Below are 23536 nucleotides of genomic sequence, written 5' to 3'. Positions count from 1 at the left end.
TTTATTATTCAAGATGATAGTCAGGCGAGGTTCAGGAGACTTCAGAAGGCGTTCTCTGACCCCATGACGGAGGTGTACTTACTTTTCTTCCAGGCCACCCTACCAGTATTCACCTCATTCAACCTTCTGCTCCAGAGAGAACAGTCCTCAATATTTTTGTTACACGATGAGGTACAATGGGAGGGTGAGATATGCTTCTGCTGTTGTGTTTTTTGTTTTTGTTTTTTTGTTGCTTCTGGGAGCTTATGCAAATTTCACCCACTGTTTTATACCTGTAAATGTCTGTGTTGTAGATGATGAACTTCATTCGCAAGCTGTGCGCCAAGATCATGGTGCCTACAGCGCTGCAGGAAGACAAACAATTCTTTTTAAAGAAAAGGCAAACCATTTGCCAGGTCAGTGTTTGATCATTAACTATCATTATTTTTAATTCTTCTAATTTTACAAGTGATGAGATCAGACTACAGGGGAACCCCATGTCATGCTTTGCCTTGTACCTAGCCTTAGCCTGGTAAAGTTGTCCTAGTTTTTTGGGCTAACCAGAAGCTCAGTGTTAAAGGATCCATCCATTGATCCACATCTTCCATTAACACTGACCTTCTGGTTAGCCCAAAAACATTGGACTTCATGCGTAGTGTCATGCTGTTGTTTGATCAGCATGACACAGCATTTCTGTTAACATGATTTGTTGTATCTGTGACAGGAAGAAAGCTGAATATTGGATTCACCACCAGGGTGAAGCTCAACAAGCTACTGGATGATGGAGACATCACGCCAGAGCAGATGGAGCAATTCCATGAAGCTGCCTTGGCATTTCTGACCTATGCTGTGGACTATGCTCTAAAAAAGCTGCCCCTACAAGAGCCACTGCTCAAGCACGCAAAGTTTGTTGATTTTCGGCAGAGGTTGGAATGCGGTGTAGAAGATGCCCTTACTTTGTTGAGAGGTTAGGTTATTTTTTCAGCAATTTATGCTTGTTATCTGACATTAAATACCCTGAATTTAATACAAAGCCATTAACACCAGAATTTCGACTCTAAGCACATGAGCCATTCCTAAGTGGCTTCTTTTTTTAAAAGATCTTATTTGCTCCTTTTGGTTGATGACTAATATATATATATATATATATATATATATATATATATATATATATATATATATATATATATATATATATATATATTATAATCACTTTCTTAAATTAGGTTTCCCAACCTGCTCCCCTACCATGGGCCTCAGGAGTATAACCAACTCAGTGACGAGTTCCTGGAATACCAGACTATACCAATACCACACCTGCAGGTCCCAGAGGAAATTGAGATGGACAGCTTCTGGGCTGAAATGGCTAGCCTAAAACATAAGGTAAGAATTATTCTTTACCAAAAACACAGTGGAAATAGTTTTTTTTTTTTGTAAAAGTATGCTGTAGGTTGATGTTAATCAATTTTTTCTATTTAGATAAAATCATGCCTCTATAGTGCTTTAAAATTATGTGTGTGCACGAGAGTTTGTTTGTGGCCTGCTTAGCACTGCTTATTCTCATACGTTCAACGTTATAGTCATCGTTCATAGTTATCCTTTGTCATTTTACCGCGTTTCAGATTCTTCCGCTTTTTCTCCCGTTTCATCTGCGTGTATTTTACCGGTTGCTGCTGACACCTAGCTAGAATCTGTGTTTGTAGCCTTTAATCCTTAAACATCTGCCATTTTTAAGCACGCATCAGGTCTTCCCGTATTATTCTCTTATCGGGATTCAACTGCGCGCATATTCCACCTGCATCCGCGTTCTATTTTTATCGCGATTAAACTGCGTGTATTTTTTCAGCGCGCACCCGTTTTTTTTCTCCTCTGCGGTACACAGATTATTGCATCGATCTCAAAGCACCGCTTACCAAGAACAACCACCACCAACAACAAACAATTTTGTGATGGATTCAAATCAACCTCAAAACCCTCACCGCTCAGGAACAACGAACAATTTGCGGTAAGTCATGGCATCGGCTCATGTTATTTGTTCATGCATTGCATGTCACATGTTTAAAATAGCCTCCTCCGTCAGCAGTGAGGGATTCACTTGTGATAAATGTAAGGAATTAGTCAGGCTGACGGAGAAGGTTAATGAGTTAGAGACTCGCATCCGAACGCTAGTAGAGGTCAGCGAGAAAGAGAAGCCGGTAGATAGTGTTTCGGATGTGGGCAGTACAGAGAGCAACACACACACTTTGGTTCCAGCTATAGAGCCCCTGCAGCAGGGCATTTGGGTGACGTCTCGGCGGCATACTCGTTCAGCAAAGAGACACCACTCTCCCGTTCCTGTTAGGGTTTCCAATAAATTCTCCCCACTCAGTGATACACCCACTGAGAATCATATTGAAAGAGCCCTTGTTATCGGTGATTCTATTGTAAGGAACGTGGAAATAGAGACTCCAGCCACTATTGTTAATTGCATTTCGGGGCCAGAGCGTCTGACATCAAATCAAATTTACAAGTGCTGGCTAATGCTAAACGTAGATTTTCTAAAATTGTTATCCATGTCGGCACTAACGATGTCCGGCTTCAGCCAGTCGGAGATCACTAAAGATAATGTTAAAGAGGTGTGCAAATTTGCAAAAACGATGTCAGACACTGTAATATGCTCTGGTCCCTCCCTGCTCGATCGTGGTGACAAGGTTTATAGTAGATTAGTGTCACTGAATGGCTGGATGTCTGAGTGGTGTCTGCAGAATAAAATAGGATTTATAGACAATTGGAAAAGTTTTTGGGGTAGACCTGACCTGCTAAAGAGAGACGGACTCCATCCCTCCAGGGAAGGTGCCGCTCTCCTCTCTAGTAATTTGGCTCATAGACTTAATAATGATATTAATTGACTAAATGGGGCCCAGGTCAGGAAGCAGACAAACTGGTTAATCCGAACGTCTGCTAGCTGCCATGAGACGTCACACAGGTCACATAAACTACAACACATAGAGACTGTATCACCTAGATATCTCATAGAGACTGTGTCTGTTCCCGAACTACCAAACACAATACCCTCACTAAATCATTTAGAAAAAATTTGATTAAGGTCAAACTTGAACAAAACAAACAAATTAAAAATAAACATCATATAAAAATAGGGCTACTAAACATTAGATCTCTTGCTACCAAAGCACTAATTGTCAATGAAATGATTACAGATCATAGATTGGATGCGCTCTGTTTGACTGAAATCTGGCTTAAACCGGATGAATATATTAGTTTAAATGAATCTACTCCCCAGGTTATTGTTATAAACATGAACCTCGTCTGAAGGGTCGAGGAGGAGGTGTTGCTACAATTTACAGTGAAGTTTTTGGTGTTACTCAGAGGACAGGATATAAATGTAAGTCTTTTGAACTAATAATGCTTAATGTGACACCGCAATCAAATATAAATCAAAAATCTCTGTCGTCCTTTACCCTTGCTACAGTGTATAGATCACCGGGCCTTATTCAGATTTCCTTAGTGAATTTGCAAATTTTTTATCAGATCTTGTAGTTACTGTAGATAGAGCCTTAATTGTTGGTGACTTCAACATTCACATAGATAATGAAAATGATACATTGGGATTAGCATTTATCGATATTCTCAACTCTCTTGGAGTCAGACAAAATGTAACAGGACCAACTCATCGCCATAATCATACGCTAGATTTAATTCTTTCATATGGAGTTGATGTTGATAATATAGAAATTCTGCAGCAGAGCGATGACATCTCGGATCATTACCTCGTCTCTTGCATGCTGCAATCAGCTAATGTTACTCAATCTACACCACGCTATCGTTCAGGTAGAACTATTCTTTCGACCACTAAAGATTACTTCACTAATACTCTTCCAGATCTATCTCATATACTCAATAAACCCCAAAGCCCAGAAGAACTTGATGAAATAACAAAAAATTTAAATGCAGTCTTCTCTAGCACCCTTGATGTTGTCGCTCCACTTCAGTTAAAGAAAATTAAAGAAATAAGCCCTGCACCATGGTACAATGATCACACTCATGCTCTCAAGAGAGCAGCTCGGAAAATGGAGCGCATGTGGAAAAATACAAAATTAGAAGTATTTCAGGGTGCATGGAAGGATAGTGTCTGTAGCTACAAACACGCACTCAAAGCTGCCAGGTCAGCATATTTTAGTAAACTCATAGAAAATAACCACAACCATCCTAGATGTTTATTCAGTACTGTGGCTAAATTGGTTAGGAATAAAGCCTCAACCGAACCATATATTACGTCACAGCTCAAGAGTAATGACTTCATGAATTTCTTTACTGATAAAATTGAAATAATCAGAAATAAAATTGGAATTATGCAATCATCTGTCATAGCACCTCAGAAAACAGTGTCGAATAATTTCCCTCATGTGCAACTTCAATCCTTCAGCTATCATAGGTCATGAAGAGCTAACAAAACTTATCGAAACATCAAAAGCCACAACTTGTTTGTTAGATCCTATACCAACTAAGCTCTTAAAGAGGTATCTCCTGTAATATCAGAACCTCTTCTTAATATCATTAACTCCTCGCTATGCTTAGGACATGTCCCAAGAAACTTTAAAATGGCAATTATCAAACCGCTAATTAAGAAGCCACAACTTGATCCTGGAGAACTTGCTAATTATAGACCGATTTCAAATCTCCCGTTTATGTCAAAAATACTAGAAAAGGTAGTATCCTCCCAAATATGTTCATTTCTACAGAGAAATAGTATATATGAAGAATTTAAATCAGGATTTAGGCCTCATCACAGTACAGAGACTGCACTTATCAGAGTTACAAATGACTTGCTCTTATCATCTGATCGTGGCTGCATTTCTCTTCTAGTGCTTTTAGATCTTAGTGCTGCATTCGACACGATAGATCACAACATTCTCTTGAATAGGCTTGAGAATTATGTTGGAATTTGTGGAGTGGCATTAGCATGGTTTAGGTCATATTTAGCAGACCGCTACCACTTTGTCTATTTAAATGAGGAATTGTCAAACCAAACAAAAGTAAAGTATGGAGTGCCACAGGGATCAGTTTTAGGGCCTCTGCTTTTCTCCATGTATATGCTTCCCTGGGAGATATTATCAGGAATCGTGGAATACGTTTCCACTGCTATGCTGACGATACACAACTTTATATTTCTTCAAAACCTGATGAGATTTCACAATTCTCAAAATTAGCAGAGTGTATCAATGAAATAAAAGATTGGATGGCCAGAAATTTCCTTCTACTCAATTCTGACAAAACAGAGGTTTTAATTATTGGACCAAAAAACTCTAAAAATAAGCCACTAAAATATAATTTGACTCTAGATGGATGTACTGTTACATCATCTTCAACAGCAAAGAACTTAGGTGTTATATTTGATACCAATCTGTCCTTTGAAAATCAAATTACAAATGTTTGTAGAACAGCATTCTTCCACCTAAGAAATAGTGCTAAATTAAGGCATATGCTCTCGGTTGCTGATGCCGAAAAACTAATTCATGCGTTCATGACCTCAAGACTAGATTATTGTAATGCATTACTGGGAGGATGTCCAGCAAGTTCAATAAATAAACTTCAATTGGTTCAAAATGCAGCAGCCAGAGTGCTGGCGAGAACCAAGAAATATGATCATATTAGCCCCATTTTATCATCGTTACATTGGCTACCTGTTAAATTCGTATTGATTTAAAATTCTTAACTACGTACAAAGCTTTGAATGGTCTAGCTCCACGAGTACTTAAGTGATCTTCTAACACGCTATATTCCAACACGTTCATTAAGATCGCAAAATTCTGGCCTATTAATAGTTCCTAGAATATCAAAATCCACTAAAGGAGGAAGATCCTTTTCATATTTGGCTCCTAAACTATGGAATAGTCTCCCAAACACTGTTCGAGATGCAGACACACTCTCTCAGTTTAAGTCTAGACTAAAGACTCATCTATTTAGCCAGGCATACACCTAATTTATCCTCCAACCCACAATTAGGCTGCTTTAGTTGGGTCTGCCGGAACCAGAAACCAGAAACATTGAGCATGATCTCTAACTCTGCAATAAATTCAATGGCATCTACGCTTACATCTTTTTATTTGTTTCCCTGTCTCAACCTCGGGACTCCTATCCTGAGGTCACCAGAACCGGCTGGATCCAGCACCATTCCTGCTTCATGTTGGACTCCACTGCTACATGTCGCAGAATGATGATGACTAAATGCAGCCGGTGCCAGCCAAACATCACTTCAATCTATTATGACGGACTTCAGAGGATGAAATTATGCCAACTCCAACCTGCATCACCTCGGTCTATTTATGGACTACGATCCTGAAATGAAATGCTTAGACTAACAATTGCCAACAAAAGCCTTCATCAGCCAATTAACAAGGACAATTGCATCTATGTGAACTTCTGCAATTAATCAAGATGGACTTCAAAGACTTTGGTCATTAATCTTACAGTTCAAACACAATCTATGTTTAATCAATGACCCTTATCACTTAGTTTAATAATTTTAAACCATGATTTTACCTATACATAATTAATATTTACATTACATTCATAATGTTAGCCAGAGGGGAACTGGCCCCCACAGTGAGTCCGGTTTCTCCCAAGGTTATTTTTCTCCATTAATCTACATCTTATGGAGTTTTGTGTTCCTTGCCACAGTCAGCCTACAGCTTGCTCACTGGGGTTATTAATACAATTATCATTTAATTATTTATAAACACTATTAAAATTCGTATTTTATCTAAATTACACAATGATGATTAATCGACTTTATAGACATTACAGTTCTTATCGTCTGTTAATGCTAATATTCTGTAAAGCTGCTTTGAAACGATGTGTGTTGTGAAAGGCTATACAAATAAAATTGACTTGACTTGTCTATAGGATATACTGTATATACAAAGGATCATATAGATGCATGCATTTTGTCTTAATAGACAGAATTAATTATGCATCAACCTATACTTATCTATCAACGGCAAAAGAAATAAACAAAACAAAAACAATACTACTTGAGAGCTTATTTCCACTGTGTTCTTGGCTCATTCTTCACAGGTGACAGGTGTAGGCCTGTTCCCGAGGCTTGCCACCATAGCAAAGATTGTCCTGGTGCTACCCCATTCAAATGCTGATGCGGAGAGAGTGTTTTCTGTGGTGGGACTCAACAAGACAAAGACCAGGAACAGCCTTGCCCTGGATGGCACCCTGTCATCAATAATGACAATAAAAATGGCTGGCCTGGAGCCCTGCTTCAAGTGGGAGCCCCCAGCAATCATCAAGGCCTCTAAGAAGGCCACAGTTCAGTACAACAAGGCACACAGATCTTAAATACAATGTTCACACAGTGGTTAAACTTATTGTATTTAAGTTGTTATTAGCTGCATGTAGTTTGTGAATGTTAAAATAACATGACCTTTATTCCAAAGTAAACATGCACAAAAGGAGCCATGCTGTGTCTTTTGTTTTGCTGGTGGTATTTTTCTGCTGGACCTTGTGGTGGGGAAAGGCCTTGATTGAAGAATGAATTTCCCTCACTTCCTAATCTAATGAGGTTTGGTCTTTGGCCACCAGTCCCCTGGTGTCCATAAATGGTTATTTCTATTTATTTAGTTTTGAAGGATTAGAATTTATGTAAATCAGTGGTTCTCATTCTTTAGAATTTCAGTGGTCCTAGTAGATCCCTTTGGTAGACCAATGTTAATTTAAGTTTGGGACCCTGGTTCCTACACTTAGAACGTGTGTGTGTGTGTGTGTGTGTGTGTGTGTGTGTGTGTGTGTGTGTGTGTGTGTGTGTGTGTGTGTGTTTTTTTATTATAATTAATTTTATTTTTTGCTGTACGGTAATGATGCTGAATGAGCCAAACAAATTGCTTTGTACGCGGCAAAATTTTGGTTGGCCCCACCAAATCTCACTCCAAGGTTTTTTGAAAAGTTGGCAGCCCTGTGATTCTCATTTGACCTCATGATTCTCAGGTGTGTGGCTTTCCTAATCAAGTCCAATCAGTATAATCAAACACAGCTGGACTCAACTGAAGGTGTAGAATCATCTCAAGGATGATCAGAAGAAATGGACAGCACCTGAGTTAAATATATGAGTGTCACAGCAAAGGGTCTGAATACTTAGGACCATGTGATTTTTCAGTTTTTCTTTTTTAATAAATGTGCAAAAATGTCAACAATTCTGTGTTTTTCTGTCAATATGGGGTGCTGTGTGTACAATAATGAGGAAGAAAAATGAACTTAAATGATTTTAGCAAATGGCTGCAATATAACAAAGAGTGAAAAATTTAAGGGGGTCTGAATACTTTCCGTACCCACTGTATACTCTAGAATATTGTAGCATAACCTCCAGAACTTTTCAAACTCATCCTACAGATCTGAAACTGGGGACAGATTATATTAAAAGTTTTTATCACTACAAGAAGTTATCAAAAGTTATTACAAGATCTCTGAAAGGCTATATCAAACTGTTTATGTGTGATACATCAACAAATTTAACATTTTGGCCCATCAACTAGGGCTGAAACAATTAGTCGACGTTATTTATAATATAGACAAAATAAAATAGTTGAATAGTTGTTTGATCTCATTTAATGTAACATGAGATCATATTAAACTCTAATGATGACGCACGAGAGCAGCGCTGCAGTTCACGCCTGACTGAGGAGAGGAAGAATTACACAGATCACAGTCCAGATGCACTCAAAACGTTCACAGCTTCAGGTGATCTAGATCGCAAAAATATGAATGAATTATACAAAAATAACAAATAAGTAAATACAGAAGCACTCTCGTTGTGGAATACGTAGAGCTGGACCTGCCGCTCCACTGAAGCAAAACTTGCGTGTCAAGCATATTTAAAGGAAACACCCTGACATTACATCTTTAATGCAGTTATATTTAATGCGTTATAGCTTTATTGAAATTCAAATAATAAGGAAGCAGGTCATGTATAATAACTATAAATAACTACAAACTTGAGAAATTAAAACTGCTGATGCACACTCTGTCGTGGGGACGCTCCTCCCTCGAGCATGTGCTTATGTGCATGTGCATCATAATATATGTGTCACTGTGCATTTCTTATTGTGAAGAACATTGGCAATACGCAACTTTATTAATAAGAGAGAGTTTGTATTTGTGTGAGTTAAAGATGGATTGAAGTGAACAAAAAGGTGAGAGAGGTGTAGTCTTCGCCCCATTATACACCAAAAAAATACGTTTCTGATTTGTTTTTGTTTTGGCTTGTTTTCCAATATAAATATCTAAAAATCATTTAAAACAATGTACTTTAGCAGCTGTACTTGTCACATATTCCCTGTTGTCTTTTGTTTTTGTGCTTTTATGTTGAAATTCTTGTTTAGTTTCCTGTGTTAGTTTTGTAGTCCTTGTAGTTTTATTCCTTGATTGATTCTCCCTGATTTTTCTCATTCCCTGGTCATCCCCTTGTTTTCCCTTGTGTATTTAAGCCCTTGTTTTTCTGTGACGAGGCAGGCAAGGAATGAGGATCTACACACAGCTTTATTAAAAGGATAAAAGGAAAAGCAAAACACAGGGAAACTAGCACAGAGCATAGACAAAACATGCAAAAACTGACAGGAAACAGGGAAAACAAGGGATTGAATACACAATGGAAAACTTGGAACACCTGGGGAAATAATCAGTGAAGGAGAAACAATCAGGGAGAATCAATCAAGGAATAAAACTACAAGGACTACAACACAGGAAACTAAACAAGAATTTCAATATAAAAGCAGAAAAACACAAGACAACAGGGAATATGTGACAGAGCCCCCCACCCACCCTCCCCTTTACGTAGCAGATTCCAGACGCTCCAAAAAGTAAAAACAAAAAAAAAATTACATGGAGTGTAGGGAAAACATGCGGTTCAGGGGGGCACAAGGGGCAAACAGGCAGTTCAAGGGGGCACAAGGGGAGCAGAGGAACAAGGCAAGGTCAGGGAGCAGATCAGGTGGGCGGCCAGGAGACCAAAGAAACCAGAGCAGATCAGGCGGATGGCCAAGAGACCAAGGAGACCAGAGCAGATCAGATGAGTGGCTAGGAGACCAAGGAGACCAGAGCAGATCAGATCAGGAGGACGGCCAGGAGACCAAGTTGACCAGAGCTTATCAGGCAGATGGCCAGGAGACCAGAACAGATCAGGGGAACGGTTGGGGATCAGGTCAGGAAACCTGGGAGGTTGCCGTAGTACAGGGAAAGGCAACATGGGAGGTGGCCACAGGGCCGAGAGAGCGTCAGGAGGCCTGGGAGGTGGCCGCAGAGCCGAGAGAGGGTCTGGAGGCCTGAGAGGCGGCCATAGGACAGAGATTGTTCAGAAGGCTTTGGGAGCAGCCTAAGGACAGGAACTGTGTCAGGAGGCCTGGTAGGGGGCCACGGGATAGGGAATGAGTCAAGAGGCAGCCACAGGACAGGGACTACGTCAGGAGGCTAGGGAGGTGGCCACAGGACAGGGACTATGTCAGGAGGCCAGGAAGGTGGCCACAGGACAGGGACTGGGTCAGGAGGCCTGGGAGGTGGCCACAGGACAGGGACTGGGTCAGGAGGTGGCCACAGGACAAGGACTGGGTCAGGAGGCTAGGGAGGTGGACACAGGACAGGGACTGGGTCAGGAGGCCAGGGAGGTGGCCACAGGACAGGGACTGGGTCAGGAGGCCAGAGGCGGCCACAGGACAGGGACTGGGTCAGGAAGCCTGGGAGGCCGCCACAGGACAGGGACTGGGTCAGGAAGCCTGGGAGGCAGACACAGGACAGGGAGTGGTACATGAGGCAGCCACAGGACACGGTGGTCTGAAGATGGTGTGTTATATATATAATTATTAATATAGTCCCAACACTAATAGATTAAGTAAAATTGCATTTAAAACATTTAAATAGAGTGAATGCAATGAAATTAAGCTGTGACTAAATGTTCAAGAATTGTGTTGCATTAGCTCATGTTAATTAAGTAAATCGAATGAGCAGCAAAATAATTTTTGTGCTGTTGTTGAACATACTTGATTCGTTCACATTCACCCAACATAATTTAATCAAGTAGAGTGCACATTTTATAGAATTACATTAATCGAAAGCAAAGAAAACAAGCTTATAAGAAAAATTTGAATTTTGTGTAGATCACAAATTATTTGATTTAGTTAAACCTGTGTTTTCCTGTTCAGTGTGCTTTTGGATATTGACCAAAGACTTTGTTTATAATCGCCACAATCGTCGCCTTGAGAATATGACATACAGTACAATTAGTTACAGCACTGTACAGTAAAAGAATGATGGAAAATCAACCTAAACACAACCATAAAACAATCATCCAACAATTGCCACCAAATCTCCTGACCAGAAAAATCTCCTGACATTTATAGTATATTTCACAGCTGTGCCCGTTATTGCTGCTTACAGCTAATTTTGACCATTATTTTAGAGCAGGGGTGGGGAACTTTTTTTCCATTAAGGGCCATTGGAGTATTTACGAAATTATTCACGGGCCATACAATTGCTTGCAATTTCTGATTGTGCGTTGAAATTAATGTATGCATTCCTTTATGTGCTCACACTCCAAAAACACTCAAAGTTCTGTCTATTCTATTATATTTTGTGTTGTTATTTTAAAAAATAAATTTGTAAACATTCTTTGAAAGGAATTTTTTTTTTCAGGTTAATTGAATCAAGGCCTTTTTTAGATTTTCAAATTATGTCTCAAATGGCTTCGCAGGCTTTATATGGCCCTGAGACCTGACATTCTCCACCCCCATTTTAGAAAATGTATTTTAGAGTAAACGAGAAATATTTGTAATTAACACCATGACATCATTACAGTCCTCCACCCGTTAAATCAAGTATGGATATTCTAATATGCAATATTGCAGACTTACCAAGTTCCAGTACTACAGTCGTGTTGGCTGAAACATCTCCAGCAAACACTTGACACATGTAAACTCCTTTATCTTCAGTTCTGACACTCTTCAGTCTGAGAGAGAAGTTTCCTTTGGGGATTTGATCAGTGAAGAACTCAACTCTGTCCATGTATTGCTCATCTGATGATTCTAGTAAAGTCTGGTTGTTTTGGTAGAGCAGGACCAGGAAGTCTCCATCTTCATTTTTATCTAGTTTCTTCCATGAAACTTCTTCAATCTCTTCAGGTGTGATGTGAGAGTCCACAGAGCAGTTCAGAGTGACGTCATCACCCGCATACACAGATATGGAACGACTCGATCCTGATAGTATCAAACGCTCTAAAGGATTGAAATCGGTTTAAGTTTAACAACATAAAATATGTAAAATCCAATTGGGTTTAAATTAGCACCAGAATTTCTCACTCACCAATATCTTTTATTTCAACCACAGTTTCACCAGAATCCAGCTCACCGAACACTTTACACGTGTAAAATCCTTTATCTTCAGGTCTCACATTGCTCAACAGGAGGGAGAAATTTCCATGTTGAATCTGGTCAGTAAAGAAATGAGCTCTATCATGATAATCCTGCTGCTGGACCTCTGGTCTACTGCCGCCATCTTGATACAGATGAACCGGAGTGTCTGTGTCTGATCTTCTCCATTCCACCTCCAGATGCTCCATTGGTAAAGCTGTATCTACATAACAGGGCAAAACCACTGAACCTCCCAGAGGAACCACCAGAGGACCAGTGGGACCTTTCACAACAAACCCTGTAAAGAAATAGACACTTTGTTTCCACTGAGTAAAAATGAGGAAGAACATGTAAAAGCTAAATATTACATACCATCGGCGATTATCAGGAAGGACATCAAAATACAGTAAAGAATGTCCATCTTAATAAAAACTTGAACACCATAGCATCATAAAATAATCGTGAAAATTCGAGCTTTTGTCAGCGGACTTTCGTACGGGCAGAGGACATATCTACAAATACTTTTACTTTCACTTTAGAAACATTTCTGCGCATGTCATGGCTTGTTTTTTACCTCAGATGAACCGGTGTTGCGTCATTACATGGGGGTTGGAACGCATATCAACATACCCTTTCTCTTTTGTAGACAGTAATTCGGAAAAATACATCAATGTGAAAATAGTTGAAATACTGTCACAATGGGTTGCCAACTCTCAAGCATCTGGCATGAGACACGCTTTCAGGCTCTTGTCTCACGCTCTCACTCTCCCAAAGTAAATCTCGCGCCAATCAATGGCGGAGCTAGGGGTGGCCACCATGGACTCACAGCAACACTCCCAACCCAACCCCAAATATGTCTAAAAATTCCAAAATATTATTCCAAATATTATTAACATTTTATTTAAATCCTGATGTAAGCAGAAAAGGCTGCATCACTGCTACAACCTTGAGGTTTATTTTATTTATTTTTTTAAAACTGCGGTCCAACCATCTCCATTGTCCATAAAGTTTACAGTTTAAATGTTGTTCTTTGTTAGTTAACACAACAGCAATGTTGAAATGAATTTAAAAACATTTTGCACTATATCAATACTTAAACTATTTTGTCTGAGAAAGTAGAGATGACAGCAGAATAGCAGAGAATGTACATGATAGGACTTTATTCATGACAGTCAACCACTGATGTTGTTTCACAATGTGCAGCTGCCGGTAGTGTCAAAACAAAACACATTGTTGTATTTAACACCTATCCCGAATCATGAATATTACCAAGTTATTGTACATGCAACAAAAAAACCTTGTTATCTGCACGTTCAAAAAGTTTATTATACTAAAATTATTTCCAGTACAAATCTTTATTTTTCAGGACATTTATAGATTTTTCTCATTTCCATGACAGGAAAATTCCATTGCAAAATTCCAGGACACATGGGAACCTTGTGTTAACATACTTACCACTAGAGATCATCACCAGTAGAGGTTGACCGCAGAGGTGTTTCCAGCATTGAAGAACATCCGGGGCTTAGCCCAGACAATTTTATTTTCGCACTAGCAACCACTTCTCTGTAGTCTAGAGCTGGTGAGAGGGGTATTCTTTGAGTTTTGCTCTGGCTGGGCCTGTTTCTACAGTTCCTAAATCTTCCACTCTAGTACTATCCTCAACATCCTCTCTCCTCCCTGAATCATCTGTGATGCAAAAGAACAGATACAGCACATAATTTATTGCAAATCAGCTTCAAACAACTAATTTATCAAGTGCTACATATGTCAAATTGTGGACCAATACCATGAAGAATATGTACTGGGAAGAGCAGATCAGTGGGATTGTCCTAAGATCTGTCATGATTCTTGAATTTTCATGTACATTACCATAAAGTCATCACAAAACAGTTATATTATAGTGAGTAAAGTGAGGTAAAAAAAATATTGAATATAAATAATTTATATTTTTTGACATAAATAGTCAAAATTATGTATAAGATCCTAAGTTAAAGCAGTACATGAATGACTTTAGTCTAAGTTCATTGACACACCATGGCATCGAACTGTGTATAATTCTCATCATCTCTATGAGAATAATTCATCTGTCAAAATCCTTTCATTAGGATCATTGGAATAAACAATGTTTCACTTTTAACTTTCTCTAAAGTAAAGTGACTTATTAATTGTTACCAGTTTTCATGCCTGATTCTGGCACAGCTGCTGCTGCTGCTGCTCCTCAGTCTGTTGCTCATCTTTGCTACTCTCTACAAAACCATTTAATCAAATCAAAGTGTATATTTCCAACAAACTAATATCACAAAACAAGTCACACATACATTTTATGCTAATGCTTATTGGTTATCCTTAGAGAAAACAACACCTGATAAACAAGAAAAGTACACTCCGAGCAGGACTCGAACCACGGTCTCCGGCGTGAGAGGCGAATGCACTAACAAGGAGCTAACAAGTTGTGTCAATCAGGTCAAGGAGGCTGGAGGCTACAACATGTGATGACAGTCGTAGTGGACCTCTTCAGGTTTAGCCTACTGTGGGTGAAAGCCAGCCAGATGATGATCTTCAGACTTTAAGGACAAAAACAAAAGTGAATTCTTACCCACTGACTTCTTTCGGAAAAATCCCCAAAGCCTAATTTGCTTAATTTTTGCTGTCTTTCCTGCTAATTGCCGTTAACTCGCCACTAAGTAAGGTTAGTTGATGTCAACGACTGTGCAAGCTCCTCCCCTACCTGCTGCATATTCAACAGAGAGGAAGAAACGGAGTCGCCCATAGGCTATCGACAGCAAAGTAACTTATGTCTATTTTTACAGGCTGTATGCAGTATGTGCAAAGCCAAAGCACAATGAAATAAGGCAACTTGTGATTACGGGGGTTTACATAGGCTTTTGTCCGGTTTCATATTTGTCAGTCAACTTTTCAAAATACATTCGGGGCTGAAGCCCGGCAAAATCGGCTGCCGCCGCTCTGGTTGACCGATAGTGGATTCTGCTGATACTGATAACTAAGGTGGTGGGAAATGCCGATAACCGATTAACCGGCAGATCGTTTTTAAAATCGATTTATAGAATGTCAAAAACATTTCTTACACTTTCTTTTCTAAGGAGGTTAAAGGCAAAGAGTCCAAAATGAAAATTCTTGCAGCTGTTTTTTGTGGAACTAAATCCCAATAATAACAAGAAAAAAAATAAGATATGGCACATAACGCTGCTTATAAGTATAAACAAGTCAGAAACACACCAGGGACTTTTTTTTAAAAACTATCTGCAACTATCGGCATAGATTTTTGCCGATAACCAATAGTTCCAAAATGCAACTATTGGCACAGATTAACCACACTGTGTGACATTACTCTCCTAGAGTTATAACATTAAATGGAGATATTCATTAGGAGTCATACGCCACAGGCCGATGACTTATAAGTCCTATTAAACTATATGAATATTACCATGTGGCAGATGCCAGATGGAAATTAATGTAGTCTGGGATCTATATCTATCGCCTCGATGGCAGGCAAGTATTTCAATTCAGTTGAAAAATCGCTCCTCTTCATAACATAAGGATCACGTCCAACATAGGTTGTGATTTTCTGTTTATATCGTTCTCTCGTGATCGCGTCTAAACTAGTACAGTACGGACTTTCCTCCATCTAGTCCATTCTGCTTTTCACTTCCTGCTCTCCTTCTGAATTTCGCGCATCATAAGAATCACGTGACTGCAAACAAGCTATTGGTACATTATCTGAGATCCTGAGAGGGAAAACACATGTGAGAGAAAACATCTGCACCAGAGCCATATAGAGAGAGAGTTGCGACAACTCCATTGACTCCAATGGAACGTTTTTTTACAGTAATGGCGGCTCGTGGAGCCTCTCAATAGTTCCCGGAAGTAGCAGCAAACACATGCCGCGCCGTACAGATGCAGCAGAACAAACCGTTTGCGACGCACTTTTAAAAGGTGAGACGTTTAAAGAATAATATTATCTTATTCTGTATATTATCAGTACATCTAAATAAAAATAACTTGTAAATTAAAACCTTATAGTTGAGTATTACTCATTAAATTAGGAGATAAGGGATGTTATCGGATAACTAACAGATTAGGCGAGGATTGGAGCTGGATAAAGTTAGTAATCGAACACCCTATTAATTGTAAAATCTGTTCTCTTGATTCAGTTTCATCCATCGTTTAAAAAAAAAAAAGTAATATCGTAATATATTATTACAATTTAAAATAACTGTTTTCTATTTTAATGTATTTTAAAATGTAATTTACTCCTGTGATGCCAAGCTGAATTTTCAGCCTCGATTACTTTTGAACGGCAGTTTATATACTGAGTATGCTTAAGTTGTTTTAAAGCTGAATATATTGTGTATATGATAAATTATTAATTTAATTAGATTATAAATATTATATATCTAATGTATAATTCTTACAATACTTATTGTAAGAATTATACATTAGATATACAATATTTATAATACATAAATAATTATATTACTATATATAGAATTGTAAGAATTGTAAACAATAAGCTTCATTTCACTAAATTTTACATTTACGTAACTGCTGCTAATAGTTAATAGTTCATTGACCCATTGTGCGGTGCTGAGCTGGAAATCACCTGTTACCAGCCTGTCTCTGTACTATCTGAAAAGTCATAAATATGACATTAGTTACCATGAGATTACTGAAAACAATGAACATGAGGTAACATAAAAAGGCAACAGAAACCCTAGCCTGAAATAAGTTGAGGCAAATAACGGTAAGCGAACACTAATCCTCAAATATTAGCTGATTTGATCTTTAAAAAAACAACATCGCTGTAACAACATACTCATGCTACATACATATGTCGGTGTGTTACATAAATATGTAAAATAAATGCATTTATTGACTACTAATTACCAGAAATCGCAGTTCTGTCACTCTACTCTAACAGTTTGAAATGCCCGCCAAAGTACTTCCTGGAACTATCTGAAGTCTACGTGAATCACGTGACGATCAAGCATTTAGAACTTCCGTTGTCGCAACTCTCGCTCTGATCTGCACCACAGTCGAAGCATTCGACACAGCATTGATAGATAAACAAATAAAACATGTTACAACATAAAATTACCACATGCAATATTACAAGAACATTTTTCAAAAAGAACTAAACTAAATCTTAAAGTGTGAAGTGACAATCTCAACCGTTAGAGGGCAGCGCGTGTATCAGAGAACTGGTAACCAAAAAACACAGATTTACATTTAATCACTGACAGCTACTCTTCAGTCTTTAGTCTGTAGAACACGTATTTAAAATAAAAATATTTTTTTTGTTTAATTTTAGATTAAATATATATATATATATATATATATATATATATATATATATATATATATATATATATATATATATATATATATATATATATATATATATATATATATTATTTTACACAGGCAATATCGTAGCTTCCTTCAGCTGAGGTCCTGTAACGGTCGCGTAAATGAGAAGTTTAAGCGCTGATCTGAGATCAGTGTTTTTGTTTCTCTAACAGTGAACTGTGAGAGTTGTGTCACCTGAACTGATCTGAGACAAACCTAATTCCCATTTTGAAGATGGCAGCCTCCTGCAGATATTTACTGAAACCTTGGACACCGAGGTAAATGCTATTTTTTGGACGTTTTCTTTGTTTGTTTGTACGGAATAGCCAATCGGATGTCTAAATTACGCCATGTTTCCGATTGTTTCTGGGTTATTTGTAAATGTGTGTTTATGTCGTTGGTTTCATGGCGTTCTTTGCAATGGCAGGTCAAGACGTGAACCATGTGTTTAAAGGAATATTCCTGGTTAAAAATTAAAAGTTAAGCTCAATCGACAGCATTTGTGGCATAATGTTTATTACCACAAATATTTATTTCGACTCGTTCCTCCTTTTCTTTCAAATAAGTAAAAAAGATGTGTTACTGTGAGACGCTTACAATGGAAGTCAATGGGGCCAATCGTTAAACGTTAAAATACCGTTTCAAAAGTATAACCACAAAAAGTAAATAATATGGTTGTTCATTTGATTTTAATTTGATAAAATCTCTAACTAACCTTATCTGTGTAAAGTTGTAGATAATACAATTTAGAAACTTCTTTGCATTGACTAGGTAACGTTGTAAACAACCATTTAAACAACATTACAGCCCCAAAAACACATACATTTTAGCATTAGATTTCATGTAAATGCTTTTAGAAAATGATAAGCTTCACATGTCTGCCTTTAAACCCACCAAAATTTGGCCCCATTCACTTCAATTGTAAGCGTCTTACTGTAACCTTGAATTTTGCTTTTTTTAATTTTTTATTGTTAGAAAAGGAGAGACGATTTCAAATGATTGAAAGTTATCAACATTAAACTGTTGTTTGAGCTTGTACATGTCTCTATTTCCTCTGTGTTGTATTTAATGTTTTATTTTTAGTGTGTGTTTCGTGAGATGGAGTCGCTATAATCCGTACTATCTGGATCCCGATCCCAGTAAAGATGCCCTCGCTCATTCAAAATCAGACCTCAGTCCTGAAGAGAAAGAGCTGAATGAACTTAAAACAGTGAGCCCAATAAAAGCAGCACTGTCAAGTGCCACAAGCTCCCCTTTCAATGACACTGTGATAAGGTAAAAAAAACAAACAGCCACAATTGTGCTTCATGTTTTCACCCTATATTGGTGCAAGTTGTCATAAAGGAGCTTGCCATTAAACTGGTATATACTCTAGTCTCGACAGTAAAACTATTCGAAAATGCTATCATGCCTGAATGTATGCCAGTGTCATTTTGTTGTGTTTACTTGTTTACCTAACAGCTATATAAAAAATGCAATGCTAAGACCATTTATACACCAGTAATTGGACTTGTTGACCGATATTGGTTTTTCAATGGACGATACTGATATTTAGAGAGCATGGTGGCGGATAAACATGGTTACTACAGCAAATCAGATGCACTCAAAATTTCTAAAGTGAAACTAACTCTTATTTAAATATTTAATGCAATATTAAATGGACAAAATCATCTGATTAATCGGCCTGGCTGATATATCGTTCGATCACTACTCAAAAGCTTATGGTTACTGCGATATAGCCTCTGTGACAACTAGCCCCGGTCTCCTCTATGTATGGTCTTTTCTAATGTGGAAAAACTTTTTTCCCCCCCTGATAGTAAGTTCATCAACACCATGATGCAAGATGGCAAAAAAGTCCTTGCTAGAGGAATCATGACACAGGTCTGAATGAAATCACAGTGCTTCATAGTGGACACTCTCTCACATGACTCGTTTTAGACTTTGCATCATTTCTTGTATTCTGCTTGGATGTTTTGTGCCCATTTAGACTCTGGAGAACATAAAGAGAAAACAGGTGGAGAAATACCACAAATCTCATCCAGCCAAGAGAGAAGACATTGAGTGTAATCCATATGCCATCTTCCATCAGGCCCTGGAGAACTGCAAACCCATCATCGGCCTGGCCAGTATTCAGAAAGGAGGAAAATTTTACCAGGTTAATTGTAGAGCCCTGAATATTCATTTTATGATATATGAGATATGAGATGCTTTACAGACACATTTGGACCCCTAGTGGTCTTGGCCCATATTGAAAAATAGTCAAAATTCTTTGATGTACATTTTATTAAGCTGCTCTGTCGATTTGTGGGGATAACATTTGCTTTATTTTTGAAAATGGGTGTTTGAAAATATTAACGCAAAATCTATTTTCAATCAGCATTCAAATTCAGAGTAAGTGGTCAACTGATATGAGTACCGAAATGGCCGATATTGACCAATATCTAGAGAGCAAAGTGGCCCATACAATACTGATTTATATATACTGTATATAATGTAGCTTAATTATGGCAAATGGACATGTGTCATTTATTAGATATTAAAACTGGCACAAGTAGAAATGAACACTTCTGTTAATCAGACAAGAAGGCACGATTATTGGCCAATATCGGTAATCTCAAAATTAGAGGTTATAATTAATAACTAATCATTTATAATTAATCAGTCGATAGTGGATTTATCGGCCGATAGTTTTTGGTGTTGACTTTTTTTTTACCAAAATCCCATTAATAACCAGAAAAAAAAATCAGATTTGGTTCATAACACAGGACTTTTGAGGACAAGACTTTTATTAGCATAGATTTTTGGAGATAATCGATAGTTCCGAAAAGCAACTATAGGCACCGATTAATCGGTAATACCGATATATCAGTCTACCTTTACTTAAAACATCCACATTTCAGGGAATACAAATACAGTGTCACTATATCAGAATTATTAAAGATGCAGGATGCTGCTTAAATAATTTCTTAACCATGTAAGTAATTTGACAGATGTTATTAATTCCAAGAGACTAGTAGTACATTTACTACAGGGTCAGTCACCATAGTGTAACGTGTCGTTGAGTTTTTGTCTTTCAAGGTTTCATACCATATTATGGAGCACTTTTAGAATAACATACTAATACTTCAGCCAAATTAAAAATTCATTTACTCACCCTCATTTCATTCACAAAAGCAGATGTTTAGCATAATACTAATGGTTTCCACCATCGGGCCAACAGCCCCACAGCGTTGCCCAAAAGCCCGCATTTAACACGCCACCCTGGTGCCAACGTCACACATCCCATGCATTTCACAAGCAAGAGGGAAGCTCAAGCTGAGGTATCATGTTATCTATTTATCTAGAAAATCGAGTTTAAATGGTATATAAACATTATCTAGCTAACAAGATAAGTTACCGTTGTCAACTGACCGACTGTAACTGCCATGGTGTCCCAAGTGGCCTCTTTACTAACAGCGGGACAGTGTCCCAACACACCGTCCATGATCTCGAACTATGGCAAGTTCTTTTACTTCAGCGTGACTCGGCCTTTGACGTTGACCCCCCCCTCACTCCCCAGTTGGCCTTGTTTGGACCCTGAGGTGGCACGATGAAGCCCAGAAAGTGACAACTGGCACTAGCACGACCTCATTTGGCCCGATTGTGGAAACGGGGCTGAGTCTAAAAAAAATGATAAAATCCCAAAAGCAGTTTATTGTGAAACCAAAATTCGAATAATAAAAAAAAAAATTTGATTTGGTGCATAACATGGGACCTTTAACCATAAACAAGCCTGAAAACACCAGGGACTTTTATTTTAAAAAATTACACAGACTCGGCTCCGTTACAGTGCTCTATATGTAGGTATTTAACAATTTAAATATATTCACCAGATGAAGAGTTCTGTACACATATATAGTGTGTGTATAATTTCACCAGATGGTTTATTTATGAGGAATAAAATAAACGATTGCATATATTTTTGACGATAACCGATATTTCCAAAAAGCAACTATCGGCACCGATTATTCAGTAAAACCGATATATCGGTCTACCTCTAAAAAGTAGCTCATTTGACAACATACAAAAAGATCTTTAAACTTGCTGTCTTTTTTTGATCTTGCAGGTGCCTGTGCCTCTCACGGATAACCGCCGGCGTTTTCTGGCCATGAAATGGTTGATCACAGAATGCAGAGATAACAAACATCGTCGCACGCACATGTATGAAAAGCTCTCCCAAGAGCTGCTGGCTGCCTTCGCCAACGAGGGAAACGTGGTGAAACGAAAACACGACCTACACAAGATGGCCGAAGCCAACAGGGCATATGCCCACTACCGCTGGTGGTAGAGAAAAGGAAGATCTGGACTTCTAATTCCACCGTTTAGGTGGGACCCTCTTGTTTAGACTGGCTTCATCAAGTGACTTGGTGGATATTGCTCCAGACACGGACATGCACTCATAAATACAGATTGTCTTTGTGTTAAAACTATAAATATTGTCACATTTCCATAATTGAGCAAGAATCCTCTACAAGTTGTCACAACGGGATCTACTGTACATTAAAATAAAGACAGCAAATCTAAAATAATTCTGTTTATGTTCCGTTATTTATTTAAAACTGTTTTGGTTGCGTCAAGATAATTACAAAAGTAATGGTCTAATCCAGAGCCCGAGGAATGGACCAGAAATGCCAAAAGCCAGTTGGACAGGAGCTTATTATAGACTTTCAACAACATCTTCTTTCATCATCAGTATCACTGTGAAGAAATGTGTAGAACCACAAATAGGCCTGTTGTGCTTGGAAGTACTGACCTTCAAATCCAACAAAAAGTTTGGTTTTCATTTATTAAAATGTTCCATTATGTATTTTATATATATATATATATATATATATGTACACCGATCAGCCACAACATTAAACCCACCTGCCTAATATTGTGTAGGTCCCTCTCATGCCACCAAAACAGCGCCAACCCGCATCTCAGAATAACATTCAGAGATTATATTCATCTCACCACAATTGTACAGAGTGGTTATCTGAGTTACCGTAGACTCCCATGAGATCAGCAGTTACAGAAATACTGAAACCATATGGCATCAACAATCATGCCATGGTCCAAATCACTGAGATCACATTTTTTTCACCATCCTGATGGTTGATGTGAACATTATCTGAAGCTCCTGACCCGTATCTGCATGATTTTATGCATTGCACTGCTGCCACACGTTTGGCTGATTAGAGAATCACATGGATGATTGTTGGAGCCAGACGGGCTGGTTTGAGTATTTCTGTAACTGCTGAAGTTTTTTGGGGTTATTCATACGGTCACAAATGCTGTCGATTGAGCTAACTTGCATTGAACCGGAATATTCCTTTAACAATAAATATAATAAAAACATAAATTGCTTTGCTCATTATAGCCCTTTGTGACAACATTTGGCACAAAACAGCTGAATTAAATACTTGCTTATGGAACGTTTTATGATCATTGTTATAATTCTGTATACTTTGTACACTGTGTATACAAAATAGTCACACTCGGGACCTTCAGGACAAAAGTGTCCCCATTGAAACCCATTAAAACTGCAATATTTGATCCCAGTGCCATTAAAGCATAAAATCATGAATTATATGACATTATGCTTTCATTCAGGAGCCCTGGATTCAAAATGTACATTTTTATATTTTCCACCAGATGGCGCCATTTTTCTCATGTTTAGCCTATGGAGCAAATACAAGCTTTTCCCCTATTCTCTGTTTACTGTATTATAGAGCACTGCAGGACAATTTAATAAATGATGCAGCTAAAAT

The 23536-nt window shown here is 38.2% G+C and overlaps 2 protein-coding genes across 4 annotated transcripts in view; one reads left to right on the top strand and one right to left on the bottom strand.

The window, feature by feature from the left end:
- The window catches only part of LOC127653192 (uncharacterized), a 104258-nt gene extending 91255 nt beyond the window's left edge, over positions 1 to 13003 (bottom strand). For all 3 annotated transcript variants that reach the window (XM_052139778.1, XM_052139777.1, XM_052139779.1), the window contains exons 1-3: positions 12750 to 13003; positions 12331 to 12675; positions 11883 to 12242 (exon numbers count right to left, since the gene is read on the bottom strand). In XM_052139778.1, coding sequence (XP_051995738.1) covers positions 11883 to 12242; positions 12331 to 12675; positions 12750 to 12798 — 754 coding nt within the window. In that variant the 5' untranslated portion in view covers positions 12799 to 13003. The remainder of the gene's footprint in view (positions 1 to 11882; positions 12243 to 12330; positions 12676 to 12749) is intronic.
- A 4914-nt stretch (positions 13004 to 17917) lies between these two features.
- LOC127653214 (28S ribosomal protein S7, mitochondrial-like) lies at positions 17918 to 22297 on the top strand. The gene is made up of 5 exons (XM_052139820.1): positions 17918 to 18022; positions 18828 to 19019; positions 19562 to 19625; positions 19732 to 19899; positions 21850 to 22297. Exons 1-5 carry the CDS (start codon positions 17979 to 17981, stop codon positions 22069 to 22071), a joined length of 690 nt encoding a protein of 229 aa, XP_051995780.1. The 5' UTR covers positions 17918 to 17978; the 3' UTR covers positions 22072 to 22297.
- The last annotated feature ends 1239 nt before the right edge of the window (positions 22298 to 23536 follow it).

The sequence above is a fragment of the Xyrauchen texanus genome, chromosome 12 (assembly GCF_025860055.1).
Source record: "Xyrauchen texanus isolate HMW12.3.18 chromosome 12, RBS_HiC_50CHRs, whole genome shotgun sequence".
NCBI classification, from domain to species: Eukaryota; Metazoa; Chordata; class Actinopteri; order Cypriniformes; family Catostomidae; genus Xyrauchen; species Xyrauchen texanus.
The sequence above is the reverse complement of the archived record's forward strand: the minus strand, read 5'-3'. Positions and strand labels throughout refer to the sequence as shown.